The following is a 24,629-nucleotide window of genomic DNA, read 5'->3' as shown; positions in this document are numbered from 1 at the left end:
AGTGGTAATGGAATACCAACTTCATGTAGTTTAAAAATTAGTTGGTGATGCCACACTCTATCAAATGCCTGAGTGATGCCCAGGAAAACTGTGCCAGAGTGTTGGTGCCATTCATACCCTTGGGTTATATGTTCGACAACTCTGTAAATTTGTAGCATTGTGGAGTGATATTTCCTAAAGCCAAATTGTTCATCTTGAATAACATGGTTGATATCTGTTGCCTCTTGAACCCGTGTGAGAATAGCACGTTCAGCTATCTTACCTATGCATGAAAGAAGGCTGATTGGTCTGTAATTTTCAGGAAACTGTATATTTTTTCCAGGTTTGAGAATTAGGAAAACGTCAGCAATTTTCCATCGCTCTGGAAAATCATTTAGCCAGAGCATGGCATTAATGATGGCTACCAGATGCATAACCCCTTTGAGAAGCAGCTTGAGCACCTTGTTTGTTATTCCATCTGGACCCGGTGCCTTTTTGTTGTTTAGTTTTCTTAAAATCTCATATATTTCTGTTGGTGACACGGATTTGTTGTTGGATTGGAGCGAGGCATTTTGAGTTATTTTACGCACTTGGGTGTGAATTTTACTTATGAAATTTATATCTGTATTGATATAATTGGGGCTGAATTGTTTTTCTAAGCTGTCAGCAAATGCTTCAGCTTTTTCCTCGTCGTTGTAGACAACACTAGATTCACCTCGGATTGGAGGAAGTGTAAAACGTTTTGAACGGAGTGATTTCATCATTTTCCATATTGATTGATCCTCTGTGTTTAATTCGTGAATTTTGTTATTTTTCAATAAAATTACTGAAAAAAAAAGATTTATTAATATTGCTATTATAAAGATATGTAGATGGTATTTTAATAAAGAATATATTAAAAAAAGATCTATTTAGCTTTTCCTTTGAAAAAACAGCATGTAAGAATAAACATCTAAAAAATTTAACAAAAATTAAAATTTTTTTTTGGAAACCTGCTCAAAAACAAAAAAATTATAAACACCTATAAACACAACCATTCCATTGCATTTTAATTAAAAAAAGTATTTGAATATTATAAAAATAAATCAGCATGTAAACAAGCTAACATATTCTTCTTTTCAGCTTGTTCAATGATTTGAAGTTTCAGATTGAAATTGTAAGTTTTTAAAGTGGGATGCTTAAGGGTCAAAGCCGATAACTGGGAGGAGACCTCCACACTGACTAGGGCTTTAAACCTGATGTCTGTTCCTCACCTTCTCATGGTGAGCCACATTTGTAGGTATCTACCTGAATATTGAATGAATGAAGATGGGCTGGCAATTTTGGGATTTAGCTGACCAAAATTGTATTCTTATTGGCTTAAATCAAAATCATGTATGACAGAATTTTATGCTGGCTGAGACATTGCCCAGTTAAACAAGTTCCCTCCCCCATACACATAATATCCTGTAAACTCCCTCCTGTCACCATCAATCCCCAGGGTACAAATAATGAATTTGATGAACTTTTGAAATTCACTAGTTTTGCTTTTGTTTGTAGCTGATTCTCTAGTATCAGTTTTTTTTTTTTTTTTTTTTTTTTTTGGGGGGGGGGGGGGTTACACAAAAACCTAGATAAACAATTCAGGCGTTCAGAAATTGTACTGAATCACTAAAATTTGTTTTAATAATATAAACTGTTCAAATGTTCCAAAATCCAAAACCTAGCAAAGCATGGACATATGCATGACATGTTAAGACAGAACCTTTTTTTGCTTGTCTTTTCACTTTGCTATTACATGCACAACATTATTTTGGTATTTCACATAAGATGAAAGAAATAAGTTGTTTCTTCATTCTCTCTGAGTAATTGGAAACAAGAACCAATTTAACACATAAATACACAGAAAGTTGATCAAATTTGGCAGTCTCTTGGGAAAAAAAATAATGAGTGCACATTTCTGTTTAATATTTATTTTACAGCATGGCATCTTGTGGGCTAGCACTTTATTCCAAGTGAATACTTATCAGTACTACAGTAACAAATTTCACTCATTTCAAAGGGGAAAAACCATGCCTTGGAAAATCACATTCACAGTCAACAACTTACCATGATATTTTTTAATGTGTTCCCAAAATATTCAGAGCAATGTGTATATCACAGTTATGACATCAACACCACTTGCAAGCTTGGTTGGCCAAGTGGTTAGCGTATCAATCAATTCAACCAATTTCAAGCAGGCTGGAGGTCTGAATTCCACTGTGACCATGGATATTTTGTGTTTGTCTTTATGTGAGAGATTAATTTCATTACCAGTTGTGAGACCAGCACACCACTTACTGGAATCCTGAGGTGGCTTGAAAATGTTCTGTGTGGACTCTCTCTAGAGCAGGCATATGACAAAATAAAATAAAAATACATCATCATCATCAAATTCCTGATATATACCCTCAAGACGTGTACAGGATATGATAGTACAACATGAAAAATTTACATCTTTACTAACTCCCTATCTACAATTTTCCTCCAAATCAGTCTGTTAAATTCCAAGACTCCAATATTATCAGGTCTTATATTTCTGTCTTCTGAGGCACTTTTTACTCTATCAATCCACCTATATCTTGGTCTTCCTCTGGGTCTCTTTCCTGCCAACCTGACAGAGAATACTTGTTTTGCCATTCTTTCTTCTCCCATTCTGCTTAAGTGACCATACCACCTGAGATTAGCTCTGCTAAAGCATTCCTGGATGCTGACAATATGTTCATTTCCCCTAATCTTTCTCAGGACTCTCATATCTGCGGTCTCTAGTCTTTGGTCAAGTGTTTTACTTCTAACCCAGCTCTCAGATCTATAAGTTAAAATTGGTTTAAACACTGTCTTGTATACAGCTAATTCAGTGTTTAATTTAAAAATAGTTTAGTGTAAAAATAAAAATACAAATGATAAAATTAATAAAAACGGAAGAAAAAATTTTTAGCACTCCATTGTGCTAACATATCACAGGTTTACAATCTTTTGTAGGTGAGGAGTCACATAAAAAAATAGGTGACTGTATACTGAGCAAGTTTTCTACACATTTTTCAGAGAAAATTAAGGGAATTTACTTTTCTGTAATTGTTTCTGGCACCATACAAGGGTAGGCGATTCAATTACAGTAATGAAAACCTTACTTTGTCATTCATTTATGCATAACTAAACATGACAAGAATATAAGAATTTACCTGATGTCAGATTAAAGCTTCTTCCTTTAATCCCTGTTTCTTTTGGTAGGGGGGACCACCAATTAAATAATGAGCCTACTACTGGTACATGCCTCAGAACCCCCTGAAATAAAAACAGTGCAAAGTATTTTTGATGTAACAAAATCTGTAACTGAGAGCATTTAAAAAAGATGAAATTTCAGCAATGAAGGAATAGACATTACTGTTCCTTCACTGAAGATAAGTAATATCTGTTCTTTAATCAGTGAAGTGAAATGAGTTATACTTGTTTCTTATTATGTCTTGTTTTCAAAGTACAATAGTTTTTTTTTAATCTATTTCTTTATTTAAAAGAAAAAAAATCAGAGTTATCAAAAGAAAAAGTTGTCATTTTTGGATAATCAGGTGACTATGACATTTATCACAGACATTTCAATGTAAAGTAGACAGTTCCTAGTACTGAGACCACGTTTTAAGATAATGAGTTTAATAAAATACAACTCTACAAGTTTCTGGACAACTATTGTAAACAAAAAAGAAGGGCTTGTCATGGGTTCCCCCACTACTGCAGTCTCGGCCAACTTCTTTATGGAAAATTTCAAAACGAATGTTACTATAAACCATTACAAGAAACCAAAAACTTAGGTGCATTACATTAACACGTTCGCTGCCAACTACGAGTATATTCGTATGTCGATTACCGACCTCCTATGCCAAGCATGAGTTAACTGGTAGTATAAGCACCTTAATTTGGACCCTTGGCTTGTGAGTAAAGTGGAGAGCACGTCTTGGGGCTTGGTAGAAGGAAAATAATTTCAGCAAAAGTATAGTATATTATATATGAGCCTCACAAGCCAACTATGAATATACTCGTATGTCGATTACCAACCTCCAATGCCAAGAATGAGTTAACCCACAGTATGAATTAAATTACGAATGGTACACTTTAAAACAATTTTCCACGCACAATGGTGGTTTTTCCCGGCACACAGAACAATAATAACATGTTTCCAGTCATTTATTTTTATTTTAATTTACGTGCTATGAGATTACTCGTAGTTGGCGTATGAAACAAAATTCTGTCTGATAAGTTGGCTACGAGATTACTCGTACTGACCTTGAAGAAGTGAAAGTGCTTGGCGTGCGGTAACAAACTATGCCCGAGGAACGTGTTAATGACATTTTCATTATTTGGTTAGGAACTGTGGATGACTTAATTCATTTCAACTACTATCTGAACAACTTTCATCCTGATATAAAATTCACACTTGAACTGGAAGATCATAGAAAATTACTTCTATGATCTTCCAGTTCAATATGTTCCTTCATATCCTTGCCAAAATAAATGAGAAAGAAAAAGATTATCCTTTTCAATATAAAGAAAACCTACTGCAACAGGAAGATTTTTACATGCTGCTTCACACCATCATCCATTACAAAAGATAGCATGATTGAAACATTAGAGACAGAGCATACAAGATGTCCAGTACATCGATTAATAGGAATAAGAACTACACTAAGGTATAACTTTGCCCACAATGGTTATGAACCTAAGATGATCAACAAAATTCCTAACACACTTTCTACAACTCCCATACTTAAACAAGATTTTAAGAATGCAATCAGACAAAGTGGCAAAGTTGCTCCACGAGTACAACATTAAAGTGACTGTTTTACCATTGCATGAAATATCCAGATTCTTACATCCACAAAAACCTTCACATGGAAAAACCAGGAATTTTATGAGATTCATTGCTCTTGTGGCATTTGCTAGACCAAGCAGGATGTTTTTTTTTTTTTTTTTGGGGGGGGGGGGGGATCTGCATGTCTGAACACATAAGAGATGTCAAAAAATAGAAGCCAGCATAAATCAGGTGTGGCATTCCATACAACTACCACAGCCATCAAAGCCAACCAGGTTTGTTTGACAACAAACAAAAATGCCTTATACTGATCATGTGAAGAAATGTAAAGTTATGCATTTTAAGATAAATAGATTACAATCTGTGTACCACATTGATTGAACTGTATTGCAGGAAATAGATGAAGCTAGAGATTTACAGGTGGTAGTAGACAGATTTCCCTGGGTAGATTTTTGCTTTGTCTTCTAAATCTAAACATTTGCGCTGAATGTATGAATAAAGCAATTGTGGTATGAAAACATTTATTCTCCATTCCACTTCAAATTCTCATTCCTTAAGAAGTGTGCAAAGGCTGTAGAGAAGAATCAAGCATATTAGAACTTTTTTTTTCATTAATACCTCCATCTTCTTTTATTGTTTAAGTATATTAAAAAATGATTTTCAAAGGACTAATAAGCAAGAAACTTGGATAATGTCCAAATAGTAGTTATGCTTTCTGGTCTTTTGTCAAAGCTATTGGCTCTAACTTTTGATCAACCATATGTCCATTTCTTTTTCACTTGGCTAATTCTATTGCATGTTATCACAAAAAAAAAAACACCAATCTATCAGCTTTTTACTTATCCTCAACTTCTTGCACAGACATGTCACCGTAGATATCTCACCATATATATGTTCTTGTTTAGAACGCCATACTTGTATTGCTTATTCTGTTTACCATTTCCATATTTAGTTTGCCATCTTCAACTAAAATTGTGTAAACAGCTATAATGTATAAACAGGTTCTACTACTGAGAATGCAACTGATGTTTTCTATTTTTCTGAAAAATTTCATAGTTTGCCTTTTCATTATTGATATATCTTTTTATTGTGTCAGTGTATAAGAGAAATCTATCTTTAAAATATATTCAGTTATGTATATTTATTATATATTTGTCTTTACTGAACATTTTGAATTTCATTAAAAATTTATGTTTAATTCAGCTCTTAGGATTCCCCCCTGCCCCTGGACAAATTTTTGCTTTTCACATATTTCATTAAGATCTGCTAGGAAGATAATCTACACCAACTTGTATACAGTTATCTGTATATCTTAAGAACTGGACATATCTGGCATGTGAGGAATGTGCAAAAAAGACACAGGAATGAAGGTGGTGGAGAGATAAGGTAGTCTCTGCATTGTGATCCATCCTCCTGGATGGAGACGACACATGATGATATCTGTATAGAATTTGGTATAGCCAACATTTGGAAGTTTTACCAAACCCGTACACAACATACAACATGCAGTTCTTTGAAGAGTCAGCAAAAATTCTCTTTATGCTAATTACTGCTATTGTATCTCACCATAAAAATATGATTTAGCCTTTTCTTATTGTCTAATTTTATAATCATTATAAAACTGAATGCATGTTAAGATTCACGTGTTGGTGTTTTAGAAATCTAAAATAACTGTCGATTTCCTATTCATAGTAAGAGATATGAAAAGTTCAGACTTAGACAATAAAATCTTCCATTCAAATACTGCTATGTTCAACTTTTAATGCCTTGTAAAAAATTCATGCAAAACAGTCCTTTCTATTTTCTACTTCACGACTCACCGCCCCCCCCCCATCTAAAGGATTGCCAAGGAAAAATGATCTAACATTTAAATATTAACTTGCCAAATCTATTTTCTGGAAACAGTCATTAAATCATTGCTGTTCTAATGGAACATTTAATATCTGATAAACATATCTTCTTCTATATGAGAAACTTATTTATCAAGATAAGAATTGCATTTATCAAGTTATAGACATGGAGGGTGCATGTAAGTGGTAAAAACAGTTTCAGTGAAAAAAGTAAGTCATAATTTCTTTCACAACTGTACTTCAGTTACCATTGTAGCATAACAACTAAAATGTTTTAAACTTCCTTCTTTATGAAATGGAACTGAAATAGAAATGTGAAACTCATTCCACAACAAAGTTGTTGGAATGAGTTACAACTCTTCAAAATCTCTCCATATCTGTATCTCTCTTACAGCTCTCTCCTCAGCTGTTTTTAGTTACCCTATAATTTTCAGTCATGCATGCTCCAGTGCAAATAACATTTTTGGTTTGAGCTTCAGCAATGAAGCGAAAGAAATTGCCACCATTACATGTTATACTCACAATGCTTTTCTTGTAAGTGGTATAAACAATTTCATGAAATACGTAACTCTTATTACTTATGTATTTTAAACATATACAAACATTAAATTATAATCATTATTTCTAAACAGACTAATGTACAATTAAATGAATTCACTTCTTTAAAAATTAATGTTATACATAAACATGATATATTAACAATGCCTTAATACAGAGCTGTCCAACCTTAGGTAATCCGAGGGCTGCATTAAAAAAAAAAAAGATTTATCTGAGAGCCGCATCACGAGTATCTAGTAATTTGGTGAGCAGCAGCAACACAACCTTGATAGCTGAACAAACGAACAACACTAATTGCACACTAATCGTGCACTCATGTTCCCCGTGAGCGCCAGGAGCATGTGCGTTGGAACAAAACAGTGTAAGCACTCTTCTTTGACAAATCTAATATTTGAAAAACACGTGGGGATATAGCGATGTAAAAACACCAAATAAAATTACCAACATCGAGATTATCAATGTTGGTAACTGCATTGTATGCCTATAGGAAGAATGTTCCAAAATTCCCATTGATCGCTACTGTATGCTTTTGGAGAGTATGTCATGTAGGATTGCTGTAATCAAAGTGAAAGGAGGTCCTACATCTTATTAAGGTGGGTGCCATGGCTGTTTTTCACACTATGGTGTCTGTTGACTTCTTTTCAAGCAGTGTATATTAGTATTGAGTTGGACTTGATGGAATGAATATGGTTTCATATAAGGATAGCAAACTCTGCCATGGGTCTATCACCTATCCTGTATTTGTATCATGATAGTGATATACTGCAAGGTGGCTCACCAGGTTTCAAACAGGTCTCTTTGAGGTAAGGGCACACTGGCTTATGTTTCAGCAAGAGGGCCTTCATATCATCAATGTTCTAGCAGAATCCAAAACATTTCCATCATAGGAAGATGTTAATTATGTTTGAAGGATCTATCTGGCTTCAAGATTTGTAAGGTTTGCTTTTGTCATTCTTGGAGTTTTCTTTTTGGAAAATTGTAGAAGGCCAGTGTCCATCTCTTCTTTCTCAGGAAAAATATTATTATTATTATTGCACCCTCCATGGAATTGACAGACTCATTGTGGGAGTCTCATTCAACTGACAACATATTTATCATACCAAATCTTAAAATCCTTAAAACACCTTGCATTACCAACACATACTCTTTTTATAATCCCATCTGAATTAATCTGATAAAATTCTCTCACTAACTGAAATGTCTCTATCATATCACCTCTTTTGCTCCTATCCACCAAACTCTGCAATCCACATTTCTTCAACAACCTTCTTATCATAGCAGCACTTGCAATATGCCCTGTAAACTTCAGTCTACTGTCAACCATCACTCCTAAATCTCTAATCTCATTCACTTCCTGCAGTACGGTACCATCAATATAGTACACAGCCTTATATTTCTGCACTCCAAAATGCAACATCTTGCACTTATTACTATTAAAACTACAACCCCACTTCTTTGTCCAAGTCAAAAGTCTATCCAAATCTTTCTGAAGGGTATCAACATCAGCAATGCTACTTATAATTCTCTCCAACTTTAAATCATCAGCAAACAACTGAAGATCCCCAGTCAATCCACATGATATATCATTTACAAACAAGTTAAACAGCAAGGGCCATAGAACAACCCTGGGGCACACCACTGGTTATCCTCCTTTTTTGAGACACTGCTCCATCATACTCAGCTTGCTGTTATATTAAGAGAGCCAATCTCCGATACATCCGACCGATATACTATTTATTCCTATCCTCTGCAGTTTGTACACCAAATTATCATGTGGTAAGTTATCAAATGCTTTTGCAAAGTCCAAGAATATCATTGTACATGATTTTCTCTTATCTAACACACTCGTTACCTTATCATAAAATGCAAGTAAATTGCTAAAACAAGACCTACCCTTTACAAATCCATGCTGACCATCATAAAGAATCCTATGTACATCAACCCAATCCTATTACTTACCAATCTCTCCAACATCTTGATTACAACTACAGTTATACAGACTGGTCTATAATCAAAAACTTCTGCCCTAGAATCATGCTTGTAGAGAGGTACTATTTTGCCTTCTTTCCACTTCTTAGGAACCCTACTCACTACAAGACTTTAATTAAACAACCAAGTCAAGGGCACAGCTAACTGTTGTGCACATTCCTTACTGTGATGATACATTATCCATTCCCACAGCCTCATTAACATCTAACCCAATCAACACCTGATACATCTCTGATTCTTTCACTTTCAATTCTCCTAATACTTGATGCCTTTCTATATATTGCACTGTATCATTTATGCCAGTATGATATGCACTCATAAAGTGCGAATTTAAAATTCCACTATATTCTTTGCAACTGTCATTCCGATGCCATGACTATCCACCAGTACCAACCTGCTATAAATATTCTTTCTCTTGCTTACCATATAGCAGAAAAATTCCCTCGAGTTAACCTTGGCCTGAGCAGCCAATCTCATCTCATACTGCAGCTTTTCTGTCTTTACCATGCTTGTCACCTTACTAGCCTGCACTTTATACTCTTCATCAATCCAATCACAACCAACTGTCTTGTACCTCCTCCATAGCATTTTCTTTTACAACACAGCTTGCTTGATTTCATTGTTCATCCATTCATCACCAGTTTATTTCTACTACTCTATTTACTCGCTTAACACTTGTTATGCAGTTATACACTGCTTGTGTCAGATATTGCATTGTCAACATCTTTTCTGCTCATCTCATCTACCCAACATACTGATGCTAACTGACTATGTGCAATGGACAGTAATAAATAGCTTATTTTGTTCCCACTAATGAAATATGCAGAATTTTATCAGCATTTGGAGAAGTATTAGAGTTTTTTTTTTGCTTCCTAACTTATGTTTGATTGTTTTTTCAGTTTCAAGGCATCATATATGGTACTAACGTACTATAGGTTGATCAGCCAACCTCTCGTGTATGGGCCCAACATAAAAAAAAATCATGAGAAATGTGAAAAAAAAAAAAGAGAAACATATTTCATATTTTTAAAGTACTTGCTGTCATCATTCATAGCATAAACAACAGCTTATAAAATTACCAGGTTCAGGATTGAACCCACAACTATGACATATTAGGCCACCATGTATTTCACCTAGACTTATCCAGCATAAAATTTTTCAAGCACTGATTATAGCATTCAAGGATAATATAACTGATAGGTGGAACAATTGTGCATCTTCTTAGATGCCTATTTTACTGTTATCTTCTCAGCATAAGAGGTTTTTCCACTAGATGTTGTTGTGGTATATATACTTCATCTTTGCTTACTGATATGTAATGTTCTGCTTGTCTTGATGTTTTGGATCTTTTTTTCATCCTTCTGCCTCTGATATTATCTTCAAGAGTAGATCAGATGCCCTCCCCTTACACTTAGCACATTTGGGTATTTTGCACTTGTAATCTTTATTTTCATACTTTTTGCTGCTTGCATTAAGCACAGATGGCAAAGGCATCAGACAGTCTGAACTTAATCCTATTCCTGTCACTCAAAACAGTGAAATAGAAAAGCTTTGGGACAAATTTCAATTTCATCCTTATTAAAGATAAGGATGATATTCCTTGGCAGCACAAAATTACCATCCCTATATATGAGGATTTCCATGGCTGTCACTCTGATCCACTAATTCAGTAAGTCTCTTCATGTGGAACAATGAGGAGATCTAATTCTGATATTACTCTTATCAAAAAGGAAATATTTTGTAGAAAGGGGGTTACTGTAATAGGTATTCCCTCAAGAGATACTGCTTCTAATGCTGGAAGACAATGTTTTCACTGATACATAATTACATACATACACGCTGATACATACATAATTTAAAAAGATGGTTTGTTTTTAATTATCGCAGACTTTTTTTTGTTTTTTTTTTCTTTGTTTCAGTTGATGTGACAGTGGTTTCTGAACTAGGTTGGAACTTGTAGAGAGCCCTCTTAAACTAAGGAATGATGTTTAGTCAAAGGAGGTAAGGATTCAATACAACAGCTCCAACATCCACCACAGAGTCAAACATAAATGCCTACTATATGGCAAGCAATGACTGCATCCACAAGTGCAACACCAGGGCTACCTTGGACAATATACCAATATGTATGTATTCTTATGGCAGAGTTCAACTATAGTTCAATGTCCAATGTGGAAAGTCACTCTAGAGTCTCCTTTGACACTTCATGTATCTCCTCAAGGTCACCATGGAAATGGCAAAGGGGGCAGTCATTGATGTGTTTGATAGTCTGTAGAATATGGGAGCAGACACACTATTTGCTTCCATATTCCATTTATGTAGGAGATAGCTACATCTGCCTCAATTCACCCTGATTCTGTTGATAGTTGTCCATAGCCTTCTAGGAAGGATGAAGCTGGGCTGATGGCTGCAGGGGTTTTTCACAAGACAGCCATTTGTTAGTAAGTTCATAGCTCACTGTTGATTCGACATGTCGTGAGTTGAATGTGCTGGACCAGAAAAGGGTCTGGTTATGTCCCAAAATGGATATCTTGACTTCAGCTGGGTTCTAAGGGAATTTCTAAGGATTAAGTGGAGAGGCAGTAGGAAATTATATGTGATTTTTTCCAGTTCTTTTAGTGAAGTCTGCCTTCATCATATATTTGGTGGGACTATGTTGGAAACCACTAGTAGTCATGGCAGAGAGGTGGATTTCAGGGTCCTGCTAATCATGAGCATGGTTACAGGCAAGTCCATGTTTAGTTGGGAGTCAGTAATGTTTGCGTGAGGGCCAGGATGAGATCCTAAGTATCTTGGCTCTGCAACCCCCAGCTGGTTCCACTTAGTCTTGAGATGATGATGTTTCTCATTTTTATTTTGTTTTTTAGTTTACAAATATGATTTTTATAGGTCAGACTTCTATCCAGATTCACTCCCAGGTATTGCGGATGAGGATCATACTTGACTGGGCTGTCACAGAAAATTAGGTTGAGTTGGCAGTTTGCCTCCTAGTTAAGATGGAAAGGTGTGGACAATGTTTTGGTGGTGGTGGTGGGGGGGCTTTATGTGCCACTGCTCGAGTCCAAATATGTCTTCATGGTAACCTCCAGGGAATCGAAAGAAGGTGATTGGTGGAGTATTGCCATGCAATCTACATACATATATTTGCTTGATCTTGTTGAGATAATGTCCGAGATATAGATGTTAAAAAGTTGGAGCAAAACAGATCCACGAGGCAAGCCATTTTGAAGAAATCCGAGTCTTCTTTTCCTTCCTCCAATATGGGCTCGAAATCTTTTGTTTGTGAGCATAGCAGTAAGCCTTGGACTGTTTCTGGACCATGGGAAAGGGGATTTACTACAATATCAGTTACCTTTACAGGCAAGTCCAATAGCTAATTGATCTTGGCCAGCCATCCAGGAGTGCCCATCTTCCCAGCAAACCAAGTGGCAAAATGGGTTAGATCCCAGTGATGACAGTGTAGAAAATAGGAGAATAAAAAGAAGATTCATTAGAAGAAGAGCAAAGAATAAGGAAAAATATAACAGAAACAGAAGATGGTGAAGAATGAAAAGGGTCAGTACTATCACTGGGAGATCCCCTGCATCATGAACAAATGCCCTACAGGGGAAAGCATCGCTAATGACTTTCTTGATTACAGAAAAGTGTGTGTTTACTAGGTACCAACACAGAGCTCTCCTATTAATGGCACTCTTATGCAGTTGTAGAATTTCTCATGTATAGCATTACAAATGGAGGTCTTGCACCAAGTGATTGCTATCTCTTTGGATTTCTGAAGGATCATTTAGCTGACAAGTGAGTTGTAGACAGCAATGAGATGCCATCATGTTACAGTGGGGAAATATGCCTGAGCAAGTGGCATCCGTAGCTTTGCAAGAGGAACTAAATAGACTGTCTGAATGGGCAAGTGTGTGTGTGTGTGTGTGGCAATGTCAGTTTAATGTTACAAAGTGTAAGGTTTTAAAATTTGTGAAGCAAAGATGAGATGCAGAATACAGGATTGGTGGGGATATTATGGAGGAGATAAAGGATTTTGGGATTGTAGTGGATAGAGGCTTGAAATTTCATGGATATTTTGCTAAAATTGTGAGCATGAAACAGCGGATTATGGGAATGATGCAGAGAATACTGACATGTAGAAGTAAGGAAGTTTTGATTCCATTGTACAAGACTTTGATCAGGATGCTTATGGATTACTGTGCACAGATTTGGTTGCCATATTTTCAAAAGGATGATGGATGTTGGAGAGGGCCCAGAGATGATTGACTAAATTGGTTTCTGATCTCTGAAATGTGGAATATGATGACAGATTGAGAGAATGCAAATTACAGAGTCTAGTGGATACAAGGAAGAGGGGAGACATGACATATATATGTTGGTAAGGGGTAATTACCAGATTAGCGTGGATGAGATTTTTCATAGATTATCTGGAGATGGGGAGAACGAGGGACATTCTCTGGAAATTGTATACGAGCAAGAGGGTGAGGAGTAGATATTTTTCATGGAGAGTGGTGGGTGATTGGAATGCATTACCTCAGACTGTGGTGAATGCAAGGATGATGAGCTATGCATGTGAGAGTGGGACCTCCCACGATGAGTGTCTCGACTCCATGGAGATCTGCTGATAATAATAATAATAATAATAATAATCTGTGGAGACAAAAAAAAATGGAATTTATGTCAAAATGCTGTACATAGCATTTGACTGAGAATTTCATCCCATTATCAAGAATGTCTTGCAAATTTTACTCTGTAAGCATTTATTTACTTTCAAAACTAAGTTTAATTGATCAAGAGAAGGATGAAACAATACAATGTAAGCATAATAATATACATTATTTTAATTGTTGATGACTTGATGTCTTTGCTTTACAGAATATAACTACCATCTGTACTGAAATTAATAAAGAAACAGTTTTTTAAAAGAGTAACATTAAATCAAAACATTTGAATTCTGTAATGGTTGCTCTAGCAATTAAATACAAACAAATTGTCTGTAGCTGAAGTTACAATTAATTTTGCAATTTCTACTTATTCTAATTATTAATTCTATAACTTAGACAAACTGTTAAGTCACTAGCAGTTAGCAGCATATATTAGTATTCTGGTAGTAAACTGGACGGTTTCACACTTGTTTCTGTATAATTTTGCATGTTCTCCCAAGAAGAACAGCCATCACACCAAGATCAGAGCATCAAGAATTAAAAAATCCAAAACAGTTTATATCCTGACTTTTTTTTTTTCTGTTCCCCCTTTCCCTATAATTTCATTTTTCTAAGGAAATTATAGAAACTATGGAAATTACTTTATATACATGACCTTATAAATAAATAAAATGAAACAAACCTCTTGAATAATTCTTTCTTGATTTTCTTGTATAAGTTCTTTGTTAGCTTCTTCAATTCCTTGTTTTACCATTTCTGCCATTGTTTCCAAAAACTATATAGTTCCAATCCCATTAAAATAAATAAATTGATTTATTAATCAAGTTGCTCAGTGAAACATACCATATAAAGATGAAAAACAATTTACAACCTAGGAATTGTTGCACAGAAAACTTCAAACCAATAACATCAGTAATCGTAACAGATAGCTATCCATATCATAACATCACTAATTTTTTATATGAAAAACTCTGTAGTTAAGATGTTAACTATGGAAATTACTTGTTTTACCATTTCTGCCATTGTTTCCAAAAACTATATAGTTCCAATCCCATTAAAAATAAATAAATTGATTTATTAATTAAGTTGCTCAGTGAAACATATCATATAAAGATGAAAAACAATTTACAACCTAGGAATTGTTGCACAGAAAACTTCAAACCAATAACATCAGTAATCGTAACAGATAGCTATCCATATCACAACATCACTAATTTTTTATATGAAAAACTCTGTAGTTAAGATGTTAAGACATCTCTTGACATCTTAACTAAAAAGGACATCTCTTGACATCTTAACTAAAAAGGACATTTCTTAACATTTATAAAATTGATCAAGGTTTTTATCAACTAACAATTCAATGCATACACAGAAAAACAGAAGAATCTTTTAGACTTCTGTTGTTTGGATTCATGTATCATTAATATATATTAATGATACATGAATCAAAGATGTGCTAGAATTAGCCATAAAAAAAACAATAAGAACAATTTGAAGATTATGTTTACTAACTCTCAAGTTTTGCTTTAATTTACATCTTCAAGAGAAAAAAAAAATTAAGATGTTAAAATCAGAGCAACCATAACATTTAAGTGATAGTAACTGAATAAAACAGTTGAATAAGAGAGAGAACCAGATTTAATCCTTGATTTTCATTGCACTGGGTAGGGGTGCATAACATTGCTTTGAATTTCTGGTTGTAAATATTTTACAAGGGTGGTGCAAAAATCGGTGTATCTAATCATGGACCTATCAAATGGTAGATGGGGCATAACAGTATCAGATTTAAAATGTGCAAGATTTATTAAGCAGGAAATAAATAAGAAGAGTGATTTGGAAGGAATTTTGCAAGAATAAGAAAAGACTATGAAATATATAATGAGTGGACAGAAAATAGTATTGTATGAAAAGGAAATTCTATATATTAATGATACTGGGAAAAACTGTCAGGATATGATCAGTTGTTTGCTAATAGTGCAAAGATAGAAAGACAGACAATGCAATCACGGATGCTACTGATATGCAGCTTATAGAATGACTTGGACTGGCTAGGCAAATGATAGCATCAATTCTATGCTATGGAAAGGGCACAAAAAAGTTATACAGATGGTATTGAGATAACGGATTGTAGATTATGAGCAGAGACAGAACTTGTTGCTAACAGACACTGGGAAGAAGGATTTAGGTCACATCACTTACTGTTTTTAAAGTAATTTTAGGACGGCATAATTTATTCACAAAATACAGTTCTCTCTCAATTATCCAACCACAACAAGAGAGCAATTTGCTGGTGAATAACTGAAAGTACAGTTACAAGGTAAGGATTTAGGTCACATCACTTACTGTTTTTAAAGTAATTTTAGGACAGCATAATTTATTCACAAAATACAGTTATCTCTCAATTATCCAACCACAACAAGAGGGCAGTTTGCTGGTGAATAACTGAAAGTACAGTTACAAGGTACTGTACCAGAAGTCAGTTGACATACTAATCAATTGTCAATTAATTGAAGGTTCATTCATTTGAAGGTTAATAATTGAGAGAGAGAGAGATCACTGTAGTGTCTTTCAAAATGAAAGATTTTCAAATTTTATTCACTAACAAAAATGTTACTGTACTGAAAGCTGAATTGTAAACAACTAGTAAAATAGAAAATATTTCACATCAATTGGATATTTAGGCTAATGTGCTCATTTAAATTCATTATTAAGTTTAATGGAATGAATACAGCACAGAGAAATAATTAACACATTTTCATTGGGAAGTGTCTCCACATACATAAACTGCAGGTGGGGACTAGCTTTAGTATATATGTGTGTGTATGTCACTTCTGCATCTAGCAGTCGCATTTTCACAAAGCTTATAAAGCATGTTATAAGCTTTTTTTTTCAACTTTTTCAGTAGAATTTTACTTGCATAATTAACATTTGTGAAGTTTCTTGATGATATCAAATATCTTAAATGTAATTCGAACTGATTTCAAGTTATATATTCTCATATGTATCTTTTTGCTTTACATAAATTGTATGCTTTCTCACATTTCAGTGACTGCATTATAAACAGCTGTTACTATTACACCTATTTTCTGGACTGGAAATGAAAATTTGAAAGAGGCTGTTAGGACAAATGTGTTTCAATAGCTGGTTCTGCTATAGTGCTACAATAAAACTGTTTTGCTTGCATGCATGCAGCATAGCGAAGGTGGGGTAGTGTAGTGTTTTTCATTATGAAGTGTCATTCTAATCTCTAATTACAATATTTATTGTAATACTAAATACAGTATAAAAACTAAAATCTCTCTGTACTATATTTATTGTTACAATAAAATTACCTTTTTTTTCTTCTTTCAGCAGTATAGCATCTGTTGAAATTGCAATGTTTTCCTGGGTATAGCAACATTTCTATACCAGTCTTTGAAAACAACAGATGTAGTAAAAATTTATCTATTGCTGAATAAAAATGAATACTTCTATGTATTATAAGAAGTGGTTGATCTACAACAAAATACTAGCATCAGGTATCTGTTATTGATAACAGAGAAGACTCATTGCAGGAGGTCCTTGCTTATTTTAATCCTTTACTATCTCTATAAAGAGATTGTCTTACACTGTAGAGTTCATTCTGATTGGAACAATGACTTAACTATTTCATTTAGAATCCAGAAAATGATTGACTTGAGACCAAATAAAAAAATATATACATTTAATGAAATTAAAACATTATATACATTTAATGAAATTAAAACATTATATACATTTTAAATAAAATTAAATAACTACAAAATTAATTGGATTCAAGACCTAAAAACATAAATCTACACTTTAGATATCTTCTTATCTTAAAAGAATACAATCATTCATTCTCTGTCCGCGCAGTTAGCCTAGTGGCTTTGCGCTTCACAACTATATGCCTGGGTAAGGAGTGTTGTCCTGGGTTCGATTCCCGTCACTGACGTGAGGAGCTTAAGGATCTTCCTCAGCCATAGCCAAGTTAGCCAGTCTTGGGCGTGGACAGCAGGGTTCCGCCCCCCCCTCCCCAGTTTATCTGGGATTTTTCATCCCGCAAGCAGGCAAACCGGCCCCATGGACACACACACGGATCTACAGCCATAAATACTTAACGCCCCATAAGGTGGCTCAACTCACCCCAATAGGGACAGGGGAGAAAAGGGAGGAAATTCCATATGAATAAATAAATAAATTCATTCTCTGACTTATTCTGTTACTGGATTTTTTAACATATACTTAATAACATCTACCAGACTAAATACCTTGTTCTCACAATAACAAAATGTTCGTCAGTTAGTTTTCTTGTTAGGCCCTTTCCTGAAAACATAGAACTACCTCTTCACTTCCATGTGATAATTTTTTTAAAAATTCCTTATTTAGCATACGATTTTTTAATCATTCCTCCTGTTTTCACTGGAGAATAAATATTCTTACCTCTCACAGTTCAATTTGACATACAAATTGCCAATTTTTGTACCAGGAAAAGAAGTTTCTTCTACTACTTCATAAACAACATATCTAAATAGAGCTCTTCATGTTAAGCCACTTTACAGTTCCAGATTTTACTAATTCCATTACTTTTTTCCAGAAGAATAACAAATAGATCTGGCATGTTTAAGACAAAAGATGAAACTTTTCATTCAGCATTTCCTCGAACATTGAATTAGAATGTCAACTCCAAATATCTTCTTTTATTTTCTAAACACTTGCTGACAGTCTCAACTCTTCCAGCTTAAAGACTCACAGTGGTACAATTCCTTTTCAGAATCTTCTATTAACATTCTCCCGACTATCACATTTTCTTAAAAACTTCCTAAGAACAAATATCTCTGGTGCCATTCTTTCTCTACTTGTTTTCCTCCGTACCAAACACTCTCTCCATCAGCTGTCAATCACCCATCAAACTCATCAGTGATCATGCACACTCCATGTAAATGGCAAGTGAGAAGTTACATTTAATGGCTGACATGTTGTCTCATTAGCACAAGTGAAGTGACTTTACAAAAAACATCTCAACACTTAACAATTATGAAATACAAGAAAGAAGACTAAAATTATTACAAACTATCAGAATCCAATAAGTAAATCGAAATTTCAAATGCTTTACATTTCATTTTGACAATAATGAGTACATTGCATATGCCAATGTGTGTTATGAAACCAAAATTAATAATATACTAACATGAGACATAATTGTAAAAAGATTCATAATTATAAATTATGATTATTTTTACATCCTTTCATCATACCATGCCTTAAATACATTCAAATTTTCTAGAGGCATGACACACTCAGGCAATGCAATCCAATCATTCACAACTCACCATGCAAAATACCTGATCTCACTTCCTTGCTCACACCCTCCTTATACAGGTTGCAGGAATGACCTCTTGTTCTCCCCCAATCTCTCACAGTTTTATGAAAAACCTCATTATCATTAATCCTACAACCCCTTACCAATTTATATGTCTCTATAAATTGCATCTTCTCAACCTTTCTTCATACTCAACATTCCAGAGAGCAGAAAATACCTTAGTCAACTGCCTCTGAACCCTTTCAAAAATTTCTTCATCCTTTTGAAAACCAGGTGACAAAATTTGTACACAATAGTCAATATGTGGCCTAATCAAGGTCTTATACAATGGAAACAGAATCTCTTTCTACAACTCAGTATCCTCTGTTTCATTGCCAGAATTCGTTGTGTTGTTGTCACAATTTTGGCAATGTTTAGATCCTTATCCACCATCACCCCAAGATCTCTCATTTCCTACACCTCCAACAATATATCTCCACCAAGCATATATTCAATATCCCATCTTTCTTTTCCAAATTTTAAAACCTTGCATTATGCAACATTGAACTGGCATCCGCCCACTCTGGTATCCTTCACTCAGTCTATTGAAGTCTGTTTATTGTAAGACCATAACATCTGCTATATTCCTCATAGTTCTTCCCAACTTTGCATCATCTGCAAACAACTGAATATTCCAATTCAAGTCTGACCCAATATCATTAATATACAGGTAAAAAAAAAATGGTCCTAAAACAGATCCTGAGGCACACCACTAGTGACTTCCCTCTTCCAGGATATTGCTCCTCCATACACAACTTGCTAAAATCTATCAGATAGCCAATCTCCAATTCAATGCACTAATCCAATATCCAATCACATCTGCTCTAGTTAGACTATAAACTTGTCATATGGTAATCTATCAAAAGCCTTTACAAAATCTAATTACAATACTGTATATTCATATCCCTCATCCAATGCAGCTTTCACCTTATTGTAATAAGCAAGTAGGTTACTAAAACATGACTTCCCTTTAGCAAATCTGTACTGTCATTCAAAGATAATACCACTGTATTACACTTCTAACACAACACAGATTGGCCTATAATTTGATTCTTGAGTACTGTCACCTCTCTTATGAAGGGTACAATCTTGACTTTCTTCTGCTCCTTTGAATCTTGACCCCTCATATATGCCTTCAAAACATGTGATGATATATCATCAAGTCTCATTACCTTATTAACATCAAGTTTGCTCAATTCCCCTAATACCTTTTGCTCATTCACAATCGGTGTCACCTCATCTTCCACTGCTTTGAAACTATCCATGATGTCACATTCACAAGGGTGTAAGACCTTTATATGACTTTATGAATTGTTCATTAAATATCTCAACTACATCCTCCAGGGCAGTTATCCTTATGTCATTTTTTCATATGAATGTAATCCTATCGTGATCACTTTTTTTGCTAGCTCCATGACAAAAGAACTCTAGTTTTTTTTTTCCCCCCATCAGCTAACTGCTGCTCATGCTGTCCTTTTGCTACCCTTACCAACCTAGTCACCCTCCTTGCTGTTCTTTGCACTCCTCATAGAACCGATCTTATGTTGCCTCCATAATGCCTTCTTTCTTTCTATTGCATGCTTAATCTCTTCACTCGCCAATTTCACACCTACCTTATTCAACCTTCTGATTCTTGGAATACATTTAGACATTGCTTCTACTAGATAGTTCTCGAATATCACCCAAGCAGCACTGATCTCCTTTCCACCCAACTCCTCATTCCATGCTAAATCTACAAGCTGTATCTTCTCATAATCACCAGCATTATAATTCCACATATAGTAATTCCTCACAGAAGTTCTCACATGGCTTGTAACTACCCAAGTAATCACTTCATGGTCACTCTCACTAACTGGAGGGAGATTTGAAACCTCATTTATGACATTCTCTGATGATATGATTAAATCCAAGAACCTCAATCCACATGTGCCCTCCATTACATAATATCTGAAGTAGTTGTCCCTCAAACACTGGAGAAATTAATTTTCTTTACTTCGGTTGTTATCTCATTATCACAGTCTATATTGCCATAATTAAAATCACCCATAATGATAATCCCTTTTCCTATTTGCTTGGTTAATTTACTTATACCTTTCATAGTCACTATCCTCCACATTATCAGATTTATAGCACCATCCAACTAAGTATTTTGTAACAGATCATTCTTGTATCTATAACAAGTTTCACTGCTATCACTTATTAGATGTGACTTCCCCTTACCCATCCCAAAACCTTCAAATCCAACTGTTCTCACTGTATCCCGAACCATCCTATTCCTTTCTTGCCTACAACATTCATTTCCTCTTTGAGTACTGACTTTTCTCATGCTGTGTTCCATTATCAAACATGAATATTCTCATTTGTCTTGCACACTTGTTCTCTCATTCTCTATACTCATCTACCCATTTCTTCATTCATAACCACCACTTCAATCTCTCTTTACTCTCTGGCTCTTTCACATTGTTTCTTACTTTATCAGATTCGTTCTTTGCACTCATTTCTCAATCTTCCAGCAGCAGTCCCTCCAAATGACTCATATCAAAACTACTCAAATGCAGTCCATCCTCTTATACAGCTCAATTCTTCTTTCAAACTCATTCCACACATTAACAAACTGCACTCCTTTCTCTTCACACATTTCTGCTAACATATCAATCATTCATAATCCTTGCTCACCAACTCATCTCATATCTGTCATACCTAGGCAACTACCTTTCTTATCTCACTATTATCTTTTATCCTTCTCAATAACTCCCTGATATCCAGTCATACATTATTCCCAGTTGGGTCATTTGTTTCTACTACCACTAGCAATTCTTTTGCTGACTTACTCCTCATATCCAATGCCTAAATCCCTGTATTCATTTTACCTCCTGGAAAACAAACCCCTAATGATCGAATCCCCATTTTATAGCAATAATATACATTTAATTATGTATCCTATTACTGTGTAAAAAGTGTGTACTGATCCTCATTACACAAAATAAAGTTCTTAGAAAATCAAGCAAAAGATAAACAAAACAGAGAAACAAATACACATAACAAGCATAATAAATTTTACGAGATGATTTGCTGCTCCATCAATCCACATGTATTCCTACCACATCTAAACGAATTACCTGATCAACATTCTTATTTCATTTGATTAGCCTCCTTATAATTATTTACTGGGCTACCAAATGTATGCAGCTACTGTTTATTGTTAGTTATTTAAATTTTGCAAACCATCTGTTTCCCTCTCTTCATAAGTGTTTTTTTTTTCCTTTTTCAAATATGATCATAAATACAAGTCTAGAATAAATGCATGTCTAGAATTTATAGGATTACATGTTATTTGCTATACTCAGCAACTTATATATATACCATAAATGTTAATTATTAATAATTCATTTTTCTAATAAAAGTATTTCTGGTCACACTTGTTTCTCTTCTTTATATTTCCTATAAAGTCCTATGAAGACCACCCTCTATCAGTGTTGTTGGCTTAAGAATCGTTGACCTAAGCAGAAGGCCTAAGAATTAATTTTTCCAAATCTTGGCCAGTTTAACAAAACTTTATTCATCATCATTATTATTATTATAGAACATCTCTATGGAGTCCAGAGACTCATTGTGGGAGACCCACACTAACTTTCATGCACAGAAAACCTATCATACCTCTCCTTAAACTCATTCACTATCAAGATGCTCAACTAATTCCAGAAACCCAATTCTTTCATTCACCACTCTCCATGCAAAAAATTTAATCCCCACACCCTTAATAACCACACTCTTACACAACTTCCACGGGTGACCCCTAGTTCTCTATAGTTCACTTTACATCCATTCATATTTGCTCCAACTTTTGTAATAGTTTATGTGGTATTCTGTCAAATGCCTTTGCAAAGTCCAGCAGTATCGTGGCATAGCCCAGGGATGGGGAATCTGTGGCCCTTAGGCCACATGTGGCTTTTTTACATATTTTGTACAATTATGTATTCTCATTGTTTACAAATTATACATTTTCAAATTGCATGTGTTTTAATTAATTATATTTAAAAAATCTACTATTATTGATCTATCCCTTGCTATATGGTTGGCATTTCATCCCTATCTATTGTTCAATGGTTAGCACATTATCATATTATATTAATTTGTCCTTAGAGGCCGCTATGAGTACTAGGCATAATGCCCACTTGATTAAAAAACTGATTTAGTTTTGCATTGAGGTTTTGTGTTGCTGTATTGTGGTGCCATCATATGTATTGTCATTTTATAACAAGCTGAAGGAATAGAAGTTCTTGCTTAATTCATTTTTTTTTTTTTTTTTTTTTGAATGTAGGCCTACCTGGTCACTCTCTCCAAATGAAGACAAGTATGACATCTCTGGTGCTATGACCTCATCCAAAACTCTTAATCCTTGTTCCCTCCACATTCTGGCTGAGATAGTTGTCCCTCAAGAATCCAAAAATTCAATTCCCTTAATAGTGCATGCTGCTTCCCCTGTCTAGTTTATATTATTTTTGAAGCCCTCCATAACAATCACTTGCTTTGAACTTGCTAAGCTAATTTGCCTAAACAAATTCTATTCATTGACATCTGTGCTCTCTGTCTATAGCAGCATCCTACTAAATATCTTATAAACATCTATCTCACACCATATACTCATAAAAGAATTACTGTTATTTCCACTGCGATCATGTTACTTATAAAGGAAGTTGTGCCCTATCAGGCACAACTTCCCTTATAAGTAATACTCCATCAGTGTTTATATTTCTATCCTGCCAAAACATGCCATACCCTTCGATTTCTATTGCTGTTAAAACATCTTCCTCAGTTAACCAAATTTCACTGATACCAACAATCTCTGAAAAAACAGCTGATCAATGCCACAAACTCAATGCCTTTATTCCTAATGCCCAATCATTTGTCTACAGAGAATCCAGTGCATTGCCAGTATTCTTATAGCCATTATTACTCCTCTCATACTCTACCAGCCTCTGCAATATAATATACATCCTCTCCATAATCAAGCCATTATCTCCACAAGGCCATCCTTGCTACATTCCACCCTTGCAATTCTAGTTTTCCTGTCCTGACACACTCACCTCCCTAGAAAACAACAGTCCCTCCAAATGCCTGTCCTTCTACATTCAAATGTAATTCATCTCTTGCACACAGCTCTCTTCTATCCTCAAATTTTTCCACGCATTCACATATTCCAGAGATATCTTTCTACACATTCTCACTATTATCTCATTCGTTATAACTGCTCTTCTCTTCCACTTTGTATTATCATACTGGGGCAACATGTTCATTATTTTTCTTCTGACTCATTTCTGCTGCACTATCCCTAACATCAACCTAAAATCTCATTATGCATGATTTATGTTACCTCTAAGATCATTCATACCAACTATTACTAT

At 34.8% G+C, this 24,629-nt stretch overlaps 1 protein-coding gene across 1 annotated transcript in view; it reads right to left on the bottom strand.

Moving 5' to 3' along the window:
* The window catches only part of LOC150103039 (putative pyridoxal-dependent decarboxylase domain-containing protein 2), a 468,473-nt gene that overhangs the window by 23,116 nt on the left and 420,728 nt on the right, over nucleotides 1–24,629 (bottom strand). Inside the window, exons 20-21 of the mRNA XM_090397610.1 lie at nucleotides 14,545–14,637; nucleotides 3,180–3,282 (exon numbers count right to left, since the gene is read on the bottom strand). Coding sequence (XP_090253736.1) covers nucleotides 3,180–3,282; nucleotides 14,545–14,637 — 196 coding nt within the window. The remainder of the gene's footprint in view (nucleotides 1–3,179; nucleotides 3,283–14,544; nucleotides 14,638–24,629) is intronic.

The sequence above is a fragment of the Typopeltis vanoorti genome, chromosome 9 (genome assembly GCF_054136105.1).
Source record: "Typopeltis vanoorti isolate ZY-2024b chromosome 9, IOZ_Tvanoo_1.0, whole genome shotgun sequence".
In the NCBI taxonomy this organism is placed as follows: Eukaryota; Metazoa; Arthropoda; class Arachnida; order Uropygi; family Thelyphonidae; genus Typopeltis; species Typopeltis vanoorti.
This window is presented reverse-complemented; position numbering and strand designations above follow the sequence as displayed.